This window comes from Macrosteles quadrilineatus, unplaced genomic scaffold (assembly GCF_028750875.1).
Source record: "Macrosteles quadrilineatus isolate MER2022 unplaced genomic scaffold, UCM_ALF_1.0 Scaffold_2__2_contigs__length_208266976, whole genome shotgun sequence".
In the NCBI taxonomy this organism is placed as follows: domain Eukaryota; kingdom Metazoa; phylum Arthropoda; class Insecta; order Hemiptera; family Cicadellidae; genus Macrosteles; species Macrosteles quadrilineatus.
In genome coordinates, this window is record NW_026542595.1 from 171,881,847 (window position 1) to 171,900,187 (window position 18,341).

At 36.5% G+C, this 18,341-nt stretch overlaps 1 protein-coding gene across 5 annotated transcripts in view; it reads left to right on the forward strand.

Moving 5' to 3' along the window:
• The window catches only part of LOC128985625 (methylcytosine dioxygenase TET-like), an 88,681-nt gene that overhangs the window by 66,189 nt on the left and 4,151 nt on the right, over positions 1–18,341 (forward strand). For 4 of the 5 annotated variants that reach the window (XM_054405328.1, XM_054405330.1, XM_054405331.1 and 1 more), the window contains 19 exons: positions 2,777–2,924; positions 3,599–3,730; positions 4,772–4,953; positions 5,375–5,565; positions 5,726–7,080; positions 7,351–7,620; positions 8,142–8,539; positions 9,137–9,265; positions 10,080–10,303; positions 10,952–11,129; positions 11,389–11,612; positions 12,366–12,552; positions 13,198–13,425; positions 13,539–13,693; positions 14,284–14,391; positions 15,018–15,876; positions 16,011–16,092; positions 16,521–17,185; positions 17,848–17,979. In XM_054405328.1, coding sequence (XP_054261303.1) covers positions 2,777–2,924; positions 3,599–3,730; positions 4,772–4,953; positions 5,375–5,565; positions 5,726–7,080; positions 7,351–7,620; positions 8,142–8,539; positions 9,137–9,265; positions 10,080–10,303; positions 10,952–11,129; positions 11,389–11,612; positions 12,366–12,552; positions 13,198–13,425; positions 13,539–13,693; positions 14,284–14,391; positions 15,018–15,876; positions 16,011–16,092; positions 16,521–17,185; positions 17,848–17,979 — 5,847 coding nt within the window. The remainder of the gene's footprint in view (positions 1–2,776; positions 2,925–3,598; positions 3,731–4,771; positions 4,954–5,374; positions 5,566–5,725; positions 7,081–7,350; positions 7,621–8,141; positions 8,540–9,136; positions 9,266–10,079; positions 10,304–10,951; positions 11,130–11,388; positions 11,613–12,365; positions 12,553–13,197; positions 13,426–13,538; positions 13,694–14,283; positions 14,392–15,017; positions 15,877–16,010; positions 16,093–16,520; positions 17,186–17,847; positions 17,980–18,341) is intronic. The other variant, XM_054405329.1, reaches the window with a different exon arrangement.

The window sequence follows — 18,341 nt, forward strand, 5'->3', positions numbered from 1 at the left end:
TTAAAGATAGGCCTTACTGATAACTCAATACCTCCTAATGTAGGTGTTTGCTAACCCTTCAGAGCATTGTTAAAATTCCATTTATTTACGACCTTGTTTACTTCCGAGCGTTTACTGTAACATCTCCTAATGGTTCTGTATTATTTCAAGTTACCTTACTATTCTTCGTTCTTGCAGGAATATGTTCTTATATTACTCTCTATAGTTTTCCATAGAGTGAAATAATATTGGAGAGTTTGAGAACATCTTCCTGCAACAAAGGCTACCAAACTTTAAATAATATTTCTGTTTTTGACACTGGGGAAATATATAAGTATATTTGGTTGTGTCGTGAAGAGCTGAGTATTTGTAGGTTTAGCTAGTGTGGTGGTCCTTGACAATGGTAGTAGCAGTAGATAGTGGTTACGTCATTGTCAAGGTCGGTACCACCCAACACCACCACAACACAACCAGTGCAACCTAGCTGACTCTCGCTCTTTCAACTTGCCTTCTACAGTTCTACTGACACCTTTTCGCACTTCATTCATCCTTCTCATTCCCTTCAGCGTGTATTTCCATAATGACTTGGTATAATTTGTATCCTGAATCTCTGAACTAACCTTAATGTTATTGAAATTGTGAATGTGTTCAACGTTTGGTGTCCAACCGAAAAGGTTGATATTGTATACATCAGACACATCTAATATAACATGTACGGAACACTCCACCGCGACAACACAAATATGACAACTTCGAGTCCTTGATTCCGACCAATCAGAACATAAATGGTGGATCATAAAAATTATTTGTTTTTGTTTAAGTATTTCTTTTGCAAAACCAATTAAATTGTTAATTTTTACGATGCAACTTAAGGGAACGAGATAATACATAAATCAAATTAATGTTATTTATAACCCTTTATTCAGACCGATGTTGCATCAATCGCTATGCACTGCAACGAAACAAATAAACGGCATCAGCAATCTGACACATACTTTCTCCCATAAGTTTGTCAACAATATTTATCATGGGTAAGCGGTGGGAGTAGCTATGATATTTTATATAGAAAAAATCACAAAAGTTGCAATAACCTTTGAACCGTAATTGTTACAGTTCCGTACTTTTTTCCTCAAATCCATTTTTTATTTTTGTATAGGGTTTTTATGGGAAAATAACTTTAGGTACCGGTACAGTAACTTTTGAATCGTAATTTTTACGGAAATGGGATTTGTACCATTTTGTTCAGAATTTAAAGGACTTTATACTAAATATTGACCAAAACCGTGCGGGCCATTTTCGAGCCATTAAAAACCAAATTTCAAAAAAATAAAAAAACTCCTGGAGATACCGTGGATTAATACCTTTACAAATACTTGTGGTTTAGCGCCGCTGGTAAAGACAACGCTGCGTGGTCAACATATAAGTGTTGCGGGTGGCATCACTCAATTGCTAGGCGCTATATGTTAATAGATCGATTTTCTGTGATGTTTTATATTTTATTCTCAACTTTTAGAACCTTCAAAATAGCTTACAACCCATTTCGAGTATTAAATAAACAAGTAGGCAATAATTGGGTTTCCTTCAAGCCACAAATGTTTGTAAATAGAAATTTAGAATATTTCTAACATAACCTGGAGTTGTTTTTGAATATTTTTTGGACGCCCCCTCACATCCCCAGTGGTGACGTCATGCTACCTCCACTGAGGGGGGTAACTGGTATTGCTCGGTGGCAAGTCTCTAGATTCACATTGATCTGTGACGTCACGTCACTCCCACCCCCACTTATTTATTGCTAAGCTGCAACCCCCTCGCGTCAACAATTTTAGCTACACCTTGACGAATACATAGAAATAGTTATGTTTTTGAAGTAGGGCCTGATTGAGATTATTGTTTATTTAGGTGTACATTTAGCGTACAAACACTTAAATGCACTTTATATACACTTTAATGTCTGGTGTACACTTCTCATATAGTTTAATTCAATGATTTATGTATTTTGTGACTGACAATAAACTGACAATTTTCTTAGTTTATTTTTATTTATTTATTTTAATTATATTAAATTTTTGCAAACAAAAAAAACAAATATACAAAAATAATAGACAAAAACAAACAAAATTTTTGTAGAATCGTGGTCTTCTGGAAAACCTTGTCAAAAACGACAAAACGCTAGAACTCGTTCAAAAGTGTTAAGTCTATCCAGGCAGATTAAGCAAATTGTGTTCATCCTACACAAAACATACAGGATATGGGATAGCAATAATAACTAATTTATCTCGATATAATTTCAATTTCCTATAGTCATTTTAAATTATTATTTTTTTTAGTTATTGTAAACTTAAATAAAAAACATCAGGAGACATGGACTGTTTTCAATTTTCATCAATGAGCATTTACAACAAATAATTATCTTTCCATAAACAAAAATAAACGGAAATTTTCTGTTAATTTATTACCACCACATAAATTGTACTAACAATACCTAAATAAATTTTAGGTATGTCTCGGTTCTAACCTAACCTACAGTATTCTAATTCTATCTTAAACCTAACCCTTTAACGGTTCTGCAAATTACTTAAACAAAAAAAGTGGTGGTAGTGAATTAATGGGAATTCTAAATATCCTTTTCTGGTCAAAGCTGAATGTTAACAAAACACAAATTAATAGGCTACCAACTCATATTATTTCCCCTTTTTGCTGAGGCTCCCACTGGGTTTGGAAGTTTTTAGATTTTATGTGACTCTACAATACTTTGAATTACAGAACACCCTGTAAGTTGAATGTTTGTTTGTAACAGCCCGGTTCTGTGATGCCGTTCTACAGTAGTGTGCCGCAGGGTCAGATGGTAGACCCGGCCGGGTTTGTGCCTCCCATCAGGGAACATCGATTCCCCAATGCCGTCTGGCACCAAACGCCGGCACCTCCGGACCCCAACACACCAATCGGTAAGTACCATGGTAGGACTTGACTACTAAATATAAAACAAAGATAGTATTTTATTTAAATGACGATGTTTTCATGCACTAGTTATTCTGTTTAAAGATTGTTTATATTCTAGAAGAATGTGTAATGGTAGTAAGAACGAATCGATCAAATTTACAAGATCTCAAAACATGAAAACTTGTTCACAAAAAGGCAACAAAATTGTTTTTCTTGTTTTGTATTACCGTATTGCGACTGGATTGAACAATAGATATTTGGACTATTGCTCGTTCTCGGCTATTTGTTTTTGAGAAAATGCACATTGTAGAATTTTTGCATGAAAAATATTTAACCTACATTAACACTTATGATGATTACAGTATTATTAATTTTGAGACGGCAATGTACTGTATCCCAGGAATGCTGTGTAAACTGAATATGAATACAACATGAGTATAGCTTTGTTGCTAATCAAGATCAGCTGTTTATTTAGGGTGATTTATTCAATGGTCAACGCCAGGATATTATCAAGGGCAAATCAAAATCTACAGACTTACTCAGGATCGAATCAGTGAACTTTTGGTCAGGCAAGCACTATAGCCATACACAGCTAAAGTTACTGGACAACAAACCTACACTTAAAGTCTACTAGCAATATCTGTAGTTTCTATGTTCAACATTCATTTGCTTGTTTTAGCTGCTGCCCCGGGTGGTTGGACTCCTCAGGGTCAGTTTATCCAGCAACTACCAAGTCATCAGCTGGAGGACTTACGTTACCATCATCCGCAGTACAGTGTCACCACCTACCACCAGCCTGCCCCTGCGCCTGGTAAGAAAACTCTTATGTTACAAGTGTCTGAAAGTAGTTGAACCACTGTAAAGGAAAAGCATTACATTTTTTGGGGGCTCGAACCCACCAACTAGCCCCTGCACATGTTTAAGATAAATCTTATGTTACAAGAGTTGAAAGAAAGTACCGTAGCTGAAACACTGTAAAGGTAAAGCGTTAAAATGTTTTGGGTATGCAGGGAATCTAACCCACCAACCTGGCTCCACGTAGTAAGAAAACTCTTATGTTTTAAGAGTCTGAAAGTAACTCAAACGTTTGAGAAAGCATTTAAGTTTTTGTGTATCAGAATCAGAATAATTTATTTGTCATTGGACATTACAAAAATGCATTGAGAATTGTCATGTATACTGGATTGAATCGGTCTCTCCCACTCTAAAGTCCGATGGTAAACACTAGGCTTCAAACCACTTCACTTTGTATTTGATGTATTTTAACACTAGTAGTAATTACATTTTTCTTTATTTCTTTGAATGGTCTGAACCTTAATCAAGTAAATATCTGAAACCTGAAAGATAGCACAGATATAGCATGAAGAAAAATCGGCTACTGAGTCCAGAAACAATCTTTCTCAGGGTTACACTGACAACATTCAGATGTGCACAAGATGTCTCAGGTCATCTTGAAGCGATCAATGGGTGCACAATAAGCTAAATGGCTGAATGTGATTCCATTTAAATAAAATCTGACTCATTGTACAAACTAAAAAATAATAAAATATAGGTTAGATGATAGTAGGCCTAGTTTAAATTTCTCAGCCACCCATACAATGTGTGATGTTGAGTACTGACTGATTATAAACAATTATTCCGAGAAATATTAGGATGTATATTGGTAGGAATTACTGTAGGATGTGTAGGATATTGGCAAAACAAGTTATGAATTATATTCGAAAATCCTGTTTACAATATAGACTTGTCATCAAATTATAATGAATTTATTACATCCATACCTATCATTTAGTAGGGAAAAAACTCAGTTTAGGAATATTTGTATTGTCGCTAACAAATTTTTCTGGTTTAGGTTACCAACAGCAGGGGACAGCGTTTGTACAAACGAATGGCACTTACGCAACGCCAGTGGTCAACGGTACACTGGCACCTACGCCAGTCAGGAATGGTGTTCTAAACGGCATCGACTACCTGGACAACACACCCAGATCTACGGAGTATACAACTATCAACGGCTCTTACACACATGCAACGGTTAGCTCAAGTCTTATCTTTTATGCCAACAAAGTTTGTTTATTTTGATGCAAGTTAAGTCATTGCAGTTGTGTAGAGTAGAATGATCGATAATACTCTTTTAATTAGGCTTATATTTAATGAAATACAAATTTCTGAGGTATTGAAACAAAAAATAGAAGAACATAAGGCCAGAGCAAGTCGATAAACAGTTTTTAATGAGAGTCTACAAATGTGTTTGTGTATCTTCCGTAGGTATGCAGACAAGTTTATTACTATTATTATTACCAATTGAGTGACGCCACCTAGGTGAGTATTCAAACCCAAGTGAGTGAGGGATGAGTGTAGATGACGTGAGATGCCTTGTGTAGCTTTAATAATGACTTAAGACTAGCTGTTTTATTAACCAATGTATATTTACCCTAAATACTTTTGTTTACAGGAAGTAAGCATGGCCCCACCGCCTTCAACAACTCCTAACAGCCGTTGTTCATCTGTCCAACTCCCAGACGCCGGAGACAGCAAAACTCCCACCCCCTCCACTCCCACAACTCCCGGTCCGGGAAACGGGATGCCTGGATATCCGCCCCACACCCCTCCCCAAACGCAACAGAGTTCACACAACTCTAGTGGGTGAGTTGACTTATTACTCTCATAATCAAGTTGTAAAAAGATTTTTGATTGGAAGTTGCATATATAAATTAATAACTCATAAATTGTCTTTTCTATAGATTTTGTAAATAAAATATCTGATGTACCTCTTAAACATTGTATGTTGTATGCTATGTTTTAGGTATCCAGGCCAAGAAATAAATTCTGCTAGCAGAATTGGGGAGTCAAACAATTCAATTAGTACAAATCAACAGTGGAACGAACCACAAAGTCAACAAGAATATGATGGCCAAAGTTGGAACAACGACAGGCAAATAAAAAGTGAACAGCAACAACAACAATCTCTGCAACAGCAGCAGCAACAACAGCAACAACAGCAACAATCTCTGCACCAACAACATGTAGCTTGGAGCGAAAACGAAAGACAGTCCCACTCTAGTATATGGGGGGATAGTGAAAGACTTGTTAAACAAGAGGAAAAAGATACAGAAAATGCTGTCAGGCAAGAATCACTTTATCAGCAAGACAGAGCACATCTGAATAATAAGCTGAAGACCATGATTTTAAATAAACAACAGCAAAATCAGAACCAACAACAGAATCAGATTCAACAAACACATCAGGAATTGACCACTGGTGATCAGCAACATCAGATTACCTATCATCAGCAACAAGTACAGGACAATCAGTCAAACCAGCCACAGGACAGTAATCATCATCATGTTCAGCAACAATTACAGCAACATCAAGCTCAACAACAACAGCATCAACAACAAATACAGCAACATCAAGCTCAACAACAACACCAACAACAAATACAACAAGCACATTTACAGCACCAGCAACAAATACAGCAGCAACAGTATCAACAGCAGATTCAGCAGCAACAGCAACAACAACAGCAACAGCAACAGCAACAACAACAACAGCAACAACAAAAACAGCTACAAAATCAACATCAGGTACAGCAACAATCATCACAAAGCTCCCATCAGTCCCATCTAATCACTTCAGTACCACAAAGTCCACAGCAGAAGCAAGCTCAACACTTTCAACAGCAAACGTTACACCACCAACAGCAATCACAAAGCCAACTGCCATCCCCTAGCTATCAGCAAAGCCAACTCAACCAACAAAGCCAAAATCAAAAGCTGCAACAATTGCAATACCAGCACATGCAGCATCAACAGAAACTGTTGCAGCAACAACATCATCTTCAACAGCTTCAGCAGCAACAAACGAAACAATCTAGACAACAAACACCGTCTCCTTCAACTGTTCACCAACAGCAATCACCGGTGCATCATCAGCAATCTCAGCAGCAGCATCATCAGCAGAGTCTACACCATCAGCAGATGATGCAGCAACAGCAGCATTTGCAACAGTTGCAACAACAACAACTGCAGCAACAACAGCAGCAGATGCAGCATCAACAATACCAACACCAGATGTCCCCTCAGCAACAGAGGACCCCGAGCCGACAGTCAACGCCAGACATGAGTCCACGACCAAGTCAAAGGCGAAACTCTGCTGAAGGTAATAAAATTTTTCTTTTATTTAACAATGTAATGAGTTGCAAGATATAAGTGATCTTGAAGAATCTTTATTTTGGCTATACTTTTGGAATACAGAATATATTTCTCAACTGAATATTTTTACTTGAGATTTATGGTAAACTAAGAATGAATTCATTAAATTTTTACAATTTTAAGTCTTCAAGACACATGACTTAATGATTTTTTTCTAAACAATGATTTAGTTCTATGTTTGAACAATCCTGACCCATAAATTGCCTCTACATTTTAGGTTTGATGCTGAGTCCCAATCATGAAAGCCAAGGTGGTGTCAGATATAGAACTCCAACACCAGTCAGCTCCTCAGGAGAAACCAAAACTTCATCTCAGGGTTCACAAACGCTGTCTTCAACCACACAAACACAATTCGGAAATGTCGATATGAAACCAAATGTCCAACAATTGCAGTTTGATAAATCCAATTCTTCAACGGCGAATTTTTTAGCGCTAGGCCACCATCCTCAGAACTCAGTTACTGAGGGTGGTGGCGTTTGGGACTTTGGTAAGTGAAATTTAATTGTTCAATGTTTTGTTGCAAATTTCTTCTAAATGTTAGTAAAAACAGCTTACGGTAACTATTACATCAGACCCCTTAAAATCATGATTTTTCTTGATTTTCAAGCTCATACTTTGTAAGAAGAGGTTTCTGTTCAAATCTTTGTACAAATCTCTACAGTGTTTGATCCTCCAATGTGTAATACACCAGATGCAAATGTGATGTGTCAATGAAATGTTTGAAAAAGCTACATCTAAGCTGTATTGTACTGCTCAACCAATAGTGTGTGTTGTACTTTTATACCGAAGGCTATGTTTAATCATTATGTTTTTTGTTATAACTAAAAATTTTAAAATTAAGGAAAAGTTACTGAAGGTGATTTCTGTTGGAAATAGCTTGCACACACTCACTTCCTTTGCTAAACTTAATATGTTTTTGCATATTCAAGTTGATACATTAAATGATTAGTCTACTAATGTTGTGTGTTACTCGTAACAGTTTGATCTAAAACAGTTATTGTTTTACAGAAAGTCCAAAAAAAGAACCAGAAATTGGATTATCAGCAATGGAGAATTTTATGAAGTTTGCAGCATCTCTCAATAGTGCCTCACAGCATTTAAACAAAACACATCCAAAACCAAAATCACCCAAAATGTCATGGGATCCTCATCAAAATGTGCAAATAAAGCAAGAAAAAACTGAAGAGGATGACAAATCTTTTCAAAAATCTCTGAAAGGTTGGCAGGAAAACCACGATTGGAATGTTGACCAGAAAACAATATTGTGGAAATATCCGTGGACGACAAAAACTGAGAGTTTGTGTAATCAATGGAATGAAGACTTAAAACACCCTGTCTGTAGAGAAGTGAGGTACCCTTGGGAAGGGAAGGAAAAATATCAGATCAATGACATCAAAATAAAACCGGTAAGTCGCTTAACTATTTTGCTCTGCTTAATCTTTATTTTATCTTTAAAAACATTTCTGCATAGTGGTGCAAATTGCCCCCATTAAGAAGCATCAATAAAACCTACTTCTTTGTTGATACTGACTCTTTCCAAGGAATGTTCTGCAGCAAGATAAGCCTGGGAGACTGAAGTGTGTATACCCATATTAAGACCTGAGAAAACCTTCCATCTCTTGTGTTCTTGGTGTGTCCAAGATGTTTAAGATTAAGATGTTGTCTTGGGGATGCCACAGCATGGTTTGGGTCCTGTGAAAACTGCAGATGAACCCTCATTGGCCGTATTGGCAGTCCATCTGATCTGCCTTTTCGTTACTGTCCAGAATGTGTAGGAATTTAGCAGAGTGTGACTGTGTTTAGCTTTCGTGACCTCCAGGTGGCTTCAAATCATTCCCAAACTAACCTTCACTTATTCTGACATTGTTTTGATTTAAAGCTGATTGTCTCTCTTACTAAAGCATTAAACATTCTTCAAATTTGAAATTGATTTCACTCATGGTAAAAATTCTTTCATGGGACATCACTATAAGCAGCTTTTCAACATTAAATTTTTGTTACAGGGATACATGAGAGTTCCTTTTGGTACTGACCCTAGACTTGACGAACCAATCAAGATTGAATGTAACGGAGAAGTAAAACAAAAACCTGCGAGATTTGTCTTCGATGGTGATGGAGGGCCTCAGTTCAAAGTAAGTTTTTTAAATCGTTTAAACTGTAATCACCTAATAAAGTTAAAGTTATAATAGTTAGTTAAAGAAAATAATCACAGATTTTAATTTGCCTAAATCGTCATATATTAAATTTTGCTATGAAGTCATTTTCTTTAAAATTTTAATCATCTTAAAATCAATACATACCAAGTCAATCAAAAGTTTGATTGATCCAACTAATTTTGTTATTAAGATTTTTAATAGGATATGCTTACCTGAATGGGAAAAAACTCCACTCTGGCACAAGAAACATAGCCTTGCTGTCAACACCAACAATTTGAATATTTGTGAAATTAGTGTATAGTGTAAAGGTTATTGCGATTCTCCTGCCAGAATGGACTCTTTTTAATTCATAATTCAGTTAAGTCTGCTATTCTAGCCGACATCTTTTGTGCTCTATACATCTTTAACCTCTTTCTGTAAATATGTATTTTTATGTTCACAAATTGCATTGTAGATATTCATATTTATTACTTTAATATAACTGATCAATCTGTTTCGTAAGACTTCATTTTCAACCGGACCGCAATTTACATGTTAAGGGCCAAGAGATAATTGTGTCCCTATAAAACCCCTTGCAGCCCCCATTGACTAAAACGGCCCTGATTTTCATCACATAGATCTGTTCAATTTTTTATTTTTAAAATATAGTAATTTCCACTGAACTATATTTAAATTTAATTTAGGTAAAATAAGATCTTCGTAGAATGCACCAGATAGCTTTAGAAATAGTTTAAGGAGAAAAATACTCCATCAATTGTACGATCTTATAAAGTTGAAATGTCCTTTCTAGGGAGGAACAGGTGCCTGGTGTTGTCGCAAAGGCGGGACTTCCGCCCCAACCCTTGAACATCTCAAGGAGGGCGTATGTCAAGGACATCATACTCAAACCTTGGATGAAGTCTTGGAAGAAAAAGATCCTGAAGTGAAGGAAGAGCCATCTTCTGAACCCTCTACCCCTATCAAGTCTGAATTTATAGAAAAGCCAGATAAAGATTTCAACGAGTATTTAGACAGGTAAATATATTTGAGTAAATTTTTCACTAAATTAATTAATTTGTTAACTGTGACAGGAGATTGTACATTTAAAGCAGGTCACAAAAATTTTTTTTCAACTGTATCTTTGTAATATTTTCTGTTTATACTTGATATCAGTTTTTTTTAATACTATTCAACCTCATTGATAATAATCAATTTCTGACTTTTTTGTTAATTGCACTTGTACTATGCATTTTAATGAGCCATTTTATTACTATTTATACCCAATGATACATGGTGTAGAGTTATTTATTCATTCCCTGAGTAATTTCACGATTTATCAAACACATGCAAAAATGTTCAAAAACAGCTAAACAGAGTTTTAATATTCTGTCCCCCCAGTTGCAATAAATTGGTTTTCAGTAAAACCACAATGCACACACTAAAGGTATATTGAGAGGCAATTCAAGTGAAACTTTAATAATCATATCCTATAATTTAATTTCTAATGCAGTTTTTAAACATAAAAAATATCATATCCAAAAATTTTGATTAACCTAAAACCTATGAGTTAAAATCTTTCATTTACTGTGTAAAAATTGTATCCCAGCAAAACTAAAATTTCACTATTTTGTAGGTTGCTAGTAAAATGTAATACAAATTCACTTATGCTAACTACTTTTCTAGTATTCGAAACAACATGAGGCCCGAAGTCCCTGACTGCCAGTGTTTCCCTCCGGACCAGTTCCCACAGGAACCCGGATCATATTACACTCATCTGGGAGCTGCTCCTACCTTACCTCATCTCCGGAGTGACCTGGAACATCGTACGGGATACTCCGGAAAAGCAATCCGAGTCGAGAAGGTATCATCATAACTTTGTAGCATTAGATTCTCTGTGTGTACAAAACGTTTGAAAGGTAAAATAATCTATAGTAGGTTATATAGTTACCTTTCCAATGGTAAATTACAAATTTGTTATGTTAAAGTATAAGTTCACAATATCATCTCTAATATTATTGACTATTAAAATCTTGTAGTAACACAAACAGACTATTACACGGATTTTCTTTTAAATACATCAAATAGAAAGATAATGTTTTAACAAGTAGGTTTGTTTGTAGATCCTGTACACAGGCAAGGAAGGCAAGACAACAGCTGGTTGTCCTCTGGCTAAGTGGGTGATACGTCGTGGAGGTCCGGAGGAGAAGTTCCTAGTGGTTGTCAAACATCGGCCGGGACACAGGTGCGCCACCGCGTGGATAGTAGTCGTCATGGTCGCATGGGAAGGTGTTGCTGCCCAGGACGCTGATCATATATACTCCATGCTCTCTCACAAGCTCAACAAGTAAGCACCTGTTTATTGCAGATTTTGGCTTTTTATGAGTTTTGTTCCCAAGTAATAACAAATTCAGTTTGTAAAGGATGCAAATTAAGTAGTTGTTGGTTCTAAAAACGCTAGGTAGGCTACCTCATGGATGTGTATTGTAACATATTTGGTATATTTATTTATCATTCCATGGTTTTGTATTAATCTAGTTTTGCCCTTTACAAAAATCCCTTAAAATATCATTAGGTTTGGTATAGGATTTTTTACCTGGAAATCTTACCTTGATTAAATGTTGTAATTGCTTACAATTCTTTACTCCCTGTCTCAGATAGTTTCCACAAAAAATCTAGACAGAATCCATTCTGTTGGCTGTCAAAAAGGTTACGAGGATCATCACAGGTCATGTTAACTGAGGAAACACAGTGCTTAAAATGGGGACATAGCTTGTAGGACATTTGCAGTCTGAGGAGACTGCAGACCATAAGGTACAAATGATGTAAGGGAAAGCATCCTTGGAACCATGGATAGACACATACTCCTACCTCAGGTGCAGTGCCTCATGATATCTCAAACATAGATAGGGGCTTTGAAACACAAAACAGAATTTGCAAAAGTCAACAGGATGACTAACAAACTTAGGAACACAGCCCTCTCCTACACAATCAATCAATGCCTGCTTAAATTTTTAATTGCTATCGTTTCTATTAATTTTGGTGATCTCAGTGATTTCTTTGTATTTTGTATTGATAAGTAATTTTTCAACATTTACAGGTATGGATTGCCTACTATGCGACGCTGTGCTACCAACGAGCCACGGACATGTGCTTGTCAAGGCCTAGACCAGGACAGTTGTGGCGCCAGTTTCAGTTTCGGCTGTTCCTGGTCCATGTACTACAACGGCTGCAAGTACGCTCGCAGCAAGATTGTCAGGAAGTTCCGGCTATCTGTTAAAACTGAGGTGGGTTCCTTTCAGATTCCTATTTGTGTTTTTTATGTGATAAAAACATAAAAATGTACACCTATTTGATAATTTTCAATATGATTGGTATCTCTAAGAGCTTAAAAGATGTAAAGTGCGTGCAGCTTAGTAAAGACATAAATAAAAATTTGTTATAGACCCTGTTGAACGAAAACCTGAGGTAACTGAAACCATCATAACAATTTCAAATCAATTGAAAAATTAGGTAGCCTTAGGGAGTTACCTGTTGTGGTGCAGGTAGTTGGTCAACCAAATTTAATGAAGCAAAACTGCTTTTGTATCTATTTGAACCGAAATAGCTTTTACATTCCGATCAATCATTACCTGAAAATTTGTTTGTAGGGGGAGTATGTGAATCGTCCCTGCTCCCTTTATTTTGATCGGGGTTTTTTACTGGAGGCTACCTAACATGTCTCACACATTGAATCTCGCCAGTGATTTATTTTGTTTCAAAACTTACGTAATGCATATTGTTAGATTAAATTTACCTCTCAAATAAAAAAAAAGATTCCTCAACTACTTCCATGCGTATTGAGTAGATAACAGAACCTAGACTATTAAGATTCCACTAAATAAATTGGTGTTACAATATTTTAGTATGTTTTTAAAACAAGATATTTACAGGAAGAAGAAGTAGAAGACCGATTACAAGGGTTGGCCGATAATCTGTCACCGCTGTACAAGAGTGTCGCTCCAGCGTCGTGGACCAATCAGGTGCAGTTTGAGAGTGAAGCGTCAGACTGTCGCCTCGGCTCGCGGCCCGGTCGCCCCTTCAGTGGGGTCACAGCCTGTATTGACTTCTGCGCTCACGCTCATCGTGACCTGCACAATATGAACAGCGGTTGTACAGTGGTCAGTAATTTCATTGTCTACGTTTCATTTTTTAGTAATTTGCTTGCCAGAATTTTTTTTATTTGTGAAAAGTCATTACTTTTTATATTTCAAAAATATTTCTATACCCACAGGTGGTAACTCTGACAAAACACCGAAGTCTGAGTAAGCCGGAGGATGAACAACTGCACGTCCTTCCTCTGTACGTGATGGACGAAACTGATGAGTTCGGTAACAGAGAAGCTCAAGTGGACAAAGTGAGGACGGGAGCCATTGAAAGACTCACCAAGTAAGCCTGGACAAACTGCTTTGTTTTCTAAGAGTTCCACCGTAAATTTAAGACTAAGGTTCAACAGTGAATGCAAATTTTGTGTTGAAGAAAATGCCAGCTGTATTATAACAGTGAATCAGCCGTATTGGTTTTGAAACGTCAATTCTCGCTGACTACTACTTCCCGTTATTTCTGGTTTAAACCATAACGTTCATCATCGATTTAGCACCCCCAGAAAACTCGGGGTGCTTAATAGCCTCTTCCATCCTTTTCACTCTAGATTAAGCTCCTATACTTACACATAGTACTTAACTTATAGATGTTATTACATCACCTTTGACGCTGATGTATTTCTGGAAGAAATTACTAACAAGGATGTTTGTCTATTGTACCTTTCAGAATTAGGTCCATATAAAAATACCACAATAGGCTATGTGTTACTTGCATTCACTACTAAGTAACACAAGATTACATGTATTGAGTATCAGGTTATAAAAGGTTAAATAAAAATATACTTTTATTTTTACTATAGGCTAACTATTTTTATTGTGTACTAGGGAACAAGTTTGAAAAAAATACAAAATTCTAATTGTAGATTCTTTTTTCAGATTTCCTTGTGAAATTCGTGTTAGAAAAGTCCCACTCTCTTCATGTAGAAAAATGGGTAAAAAGAGGAAAGAAGAAGTTGGTGAATATGCGAAAAAAACAGGCAAAAGGTAATCTTCACCAATGTTTCTTATCTGAATACAATTGTGACACATTAAGAGGCTAGGGTTTAAAGTAAACTTTAAACAAAGATGTTTCTTCTGGTAATTTGAATATCTTTCAAAAACAAAAATCTCTTTCAAAAAGTTATAATTTTGTATATAAATATGCTCATTTAAATGGTTTCTCTGTTATCTTCAGAGTGATTAAATCAAGTAAAAATTTTCACTTGTATTCCTCATTTTTAGTTTAGTTTAAAACTGCTTTAGATTTAAGCTTTTCTTAAAAAAGAAATACATTTTCCATATACATAATTTGTGTTTGCTCAACCCTCATGGTTATTGTTTTTCCCAGTTTTGTTTTGGTTTTATGGTCTCAGACTGTCAGACTGTCAGTAAGATATTAATAAATAAAAATTTCAACAAGTGATTTTCTATAAGTAGATTTTGGTTTGAATAATGTATGATCTTGTCCTTGCAATAAATAAACTGGTTTGTTGGGTAAATTTAATCAAATTAAAAAATGATACAGTAAGGAAAAAGATTGATGGAGTCAAAACATAGGTGATTGTTGGATAAATATGTTTTAAATTCCAATGATACTTCTGAATTAAAAGAATGATTGTTGTCTGTTAAAGGAACATGGACAAGAAAAAAGGAAGAAGGAGAAATTCTGAGGCGAATTTTCCTCAAGTCCAGGAGGGCCTGGAACCACCTCATAACTTCCAAGATCCAAGATCTCGCTTACAACAACATCATGATCCAAGATCTTCTCCTTTGCAACATGATCAAAGATCTCCTTTACATCAAGATCCAAGATCTTCTCCTTCATTTGATCTTAGATCTTCACCTTTCCAGCATGAAGATCCAAGATCTCCTTCACAACACCAAGATCCAAGATCACGCTTACAACACCATGATCCAAGATCTTCCCCTTTGCAACATGATCAAAGATCTTATTCTTCATATCATGATCCTAGATCTTCACCTCTGCAGCATCAAGATAGAAGATCTCCTTCCCAACATCAAGATCCAAGATTACGCTTACAACAACATCATGATCCAAGATCTTCATTTCATGATCCTAGATCATCACCTTTGCAGCATCAAGATCGAAGATCTCCTTCACAACATCAAGATTCAAGATCTTCCTTACAATACCATGACCAAAGATCTTTCGCACACCATCAATATGTGAGTCCGTCCACTCTACACGATCATAACTACTTACACAGGCAGAACTCCAGATCCTTCACTCCAAATCATCCAGAATCCAATCACCTTCAAGACTCAAGAACGTCCACGCCCATCAGCCATAGATCTTCCACTCCTACAGATGGTCATGATAGGCTTACCCCTAGAGGGGACAGCAGGAGTACTACACCCACGGGACGAGATAACTGGAACGTCTCACGAGATGTCAGAGCTTCCCCCCATCTAAGTCCGCGAGATATGGCAAACATGTTGGATATGGAAGCTCAACTACAAAGTGCACAGGTGAGTTGTTTTAGAAACTTACTTTAAGTTGTGGCCATGATGTTTAAGTTTGTGTGAAAGAAAATCAGGATTGCTCTCATTAAATTTGTATTTTTACTTGTCAATTCAAACTATATCATGTATTGTTCTTCCAGGTTTCATCAACAGTGTTGGACAGTCCTAGAGGATCAGTACACTCTTGTCCCAGTCCTCAACTTCAACATCCTAATGCTCACAGTAAGTCTCTAATTAATTATCAAACCTTTCTTGTTTTTCTTGGTTATTTTTCAACATTCTATAACATTTGTCCACATTTTCCCAATTGATCAAATAACATTAAACTTGATATGAGTATCTAATTTTACAATTTTTTTGTCTTTATATCCTCACCTTCTATCACTGTTTTGTCTTCCTAAGAGTTTGTTTGCCAATTCAGTAGTGAAATGAAAACCTCATTAGCAAATCTATATAGAGGTCTTATGAGACTTTGTTCTTTATTTGGGAATCAACCATTCCTTGATTTCTTGGAGTTATAAATATTTATAACAAATGGACTTGTTAACGTTTTAGAAGTTATAACTTGGTTTTTAATCTACTTTATATTTAAAACAAAATTCAATTTTAAACTCAAATGTGCTTTATGTCAATTTGATTCCGTCTTACAGCCAATAGTTGGGAAGTGTCGGACCCAGACAGCACTACAAGTCACCTCAGTTCCCCCTCCACCTCCGTCTCTCGCAGTCACGGTTGGTTCTCGGACAGTCACCAAGTGTCTCCAAGGTTGTCTGCTCCCACAGCAATGTCCCCCTCCAGGTCAGCCGTACCACAACTGTCTCCGTCGTCTGAGTGGTACCACGAGAACTCCTGGGAAAGTCCGTCAGCATCTCCTCATCATTCCCCCTTCAGAGTTCCGAGAGGAAGACCTCCGTCACGCCACTCCACGCCGCAGTCACCCACCGAGTCCACGACCTTCCTCAAACCTTTCCCTCCGAGAGACAATCAAGAAACACAAAGACAAGAGGTTAAGAGCGAATTTCCACAAGGTGTTGTCGTCAAAAGCGAATTCCCCAATTGGAGTGTTGAGAAACAGATGGCTTGGAATGACAGTTTTGTAAAACAGAGTTTTGCGAGTGGAAACCCTCCCGCTGAGAGTAAGAGTCAGGAACATTCAGGTTACGCTGGGAATGACTTTCGCAAGACTGTTATCAAACAGGAAACACAGAGCTGGTCAGATGGAGAGTGCGGACGCAACGAATGGTCGAGAGTGGCAGAGGTTCAAGTCAAGAAGGAAGGTCAGAGTCACGGCAACTCATCATCTTACGGCTACCAGGTAAATTTACAACTTATCAACACAGTATCAACAATTTATAATTTGGTTTATTCCAATATATTTTCTTATGTGACCTACTTTTGACTCAGTTACTTTCATGATTAGGAATTTTCTCTTATCAAAAGTCTGAGCCCTTTAATTGCTAATAAATGTTTATGAAGTGCATATGCTTGTTCAAAAAGGTAGTTTGGTCCGATTACAAAAAAGTCAAAGTTTGTTCAATATATTCTTAAAACTTAAAACATAACTGGTGCATGCAGCATATGTACTTACAGTAATCATTAAGAAAATTGAGATTTGTAAATAACAATTTGCAAAAATTGAGTTTTATCCTGGCATATGTTCTTGAAAGGAAAAATAAACTGGCATGTGAAAGCATTTGAACATAGGAATAGCATACTAAACATGTTGGCTTCAAAGTGTTTTTTCTCAAACATTTGAAAAGTAGGTAATATTTGACCAAAAAAGTACTATTCTGTTAATTTTTTTTTAATTTTTCTCATAACTTGAACAAAAGAAAACATTTATAAGTGACAAAATTTCACTATAACATAATCAACTAGGAAGGAAACCTACAACTTTTTTATACGTATTTAGCTCAACCAATTCGATACATTTGACTTTTAGAGGTATTTTAACAGATAAAACTGTGATGTTCACAGGGGATGTCTCAGTTTCAGCTCCCCAGATGGGACCTGTATGGACCGACACCATACGTCCCCTCAGCCGCTGCGGACGCTACGCCTCCTCTGGGGGAGGTCACTGACTTCGTCCAGAACGAGGAGTGCTTTAGAGTAAGTATTGAGTAATGAAATCCAACAAAATTGTATCTATATCCAGTGCTTGATTTACAAAAAATGAGGTGCCGGAACTGTAGCTACCTACCTATTAGTACCTGTTTATGTACTTAATTATACCAATATTTTTATCTTTCCGAAAGAGAGGTACCAGAACGCAGTTCCACCGTAAATCTAGCACTGTCTATATCTGTACATAACATGTGTGACTACCTTTTGGCTATTCTATTTTGGATTGGATGGTGAAAGAGTAGCAATGGTTTTCATTATTTTTATGTCAGGATTAGAATTTCTACCGTCAACAATTAATTGTTTATCTTCACTAAATTTTTAACCCCCACCAATTAAAGAAGGTTTAC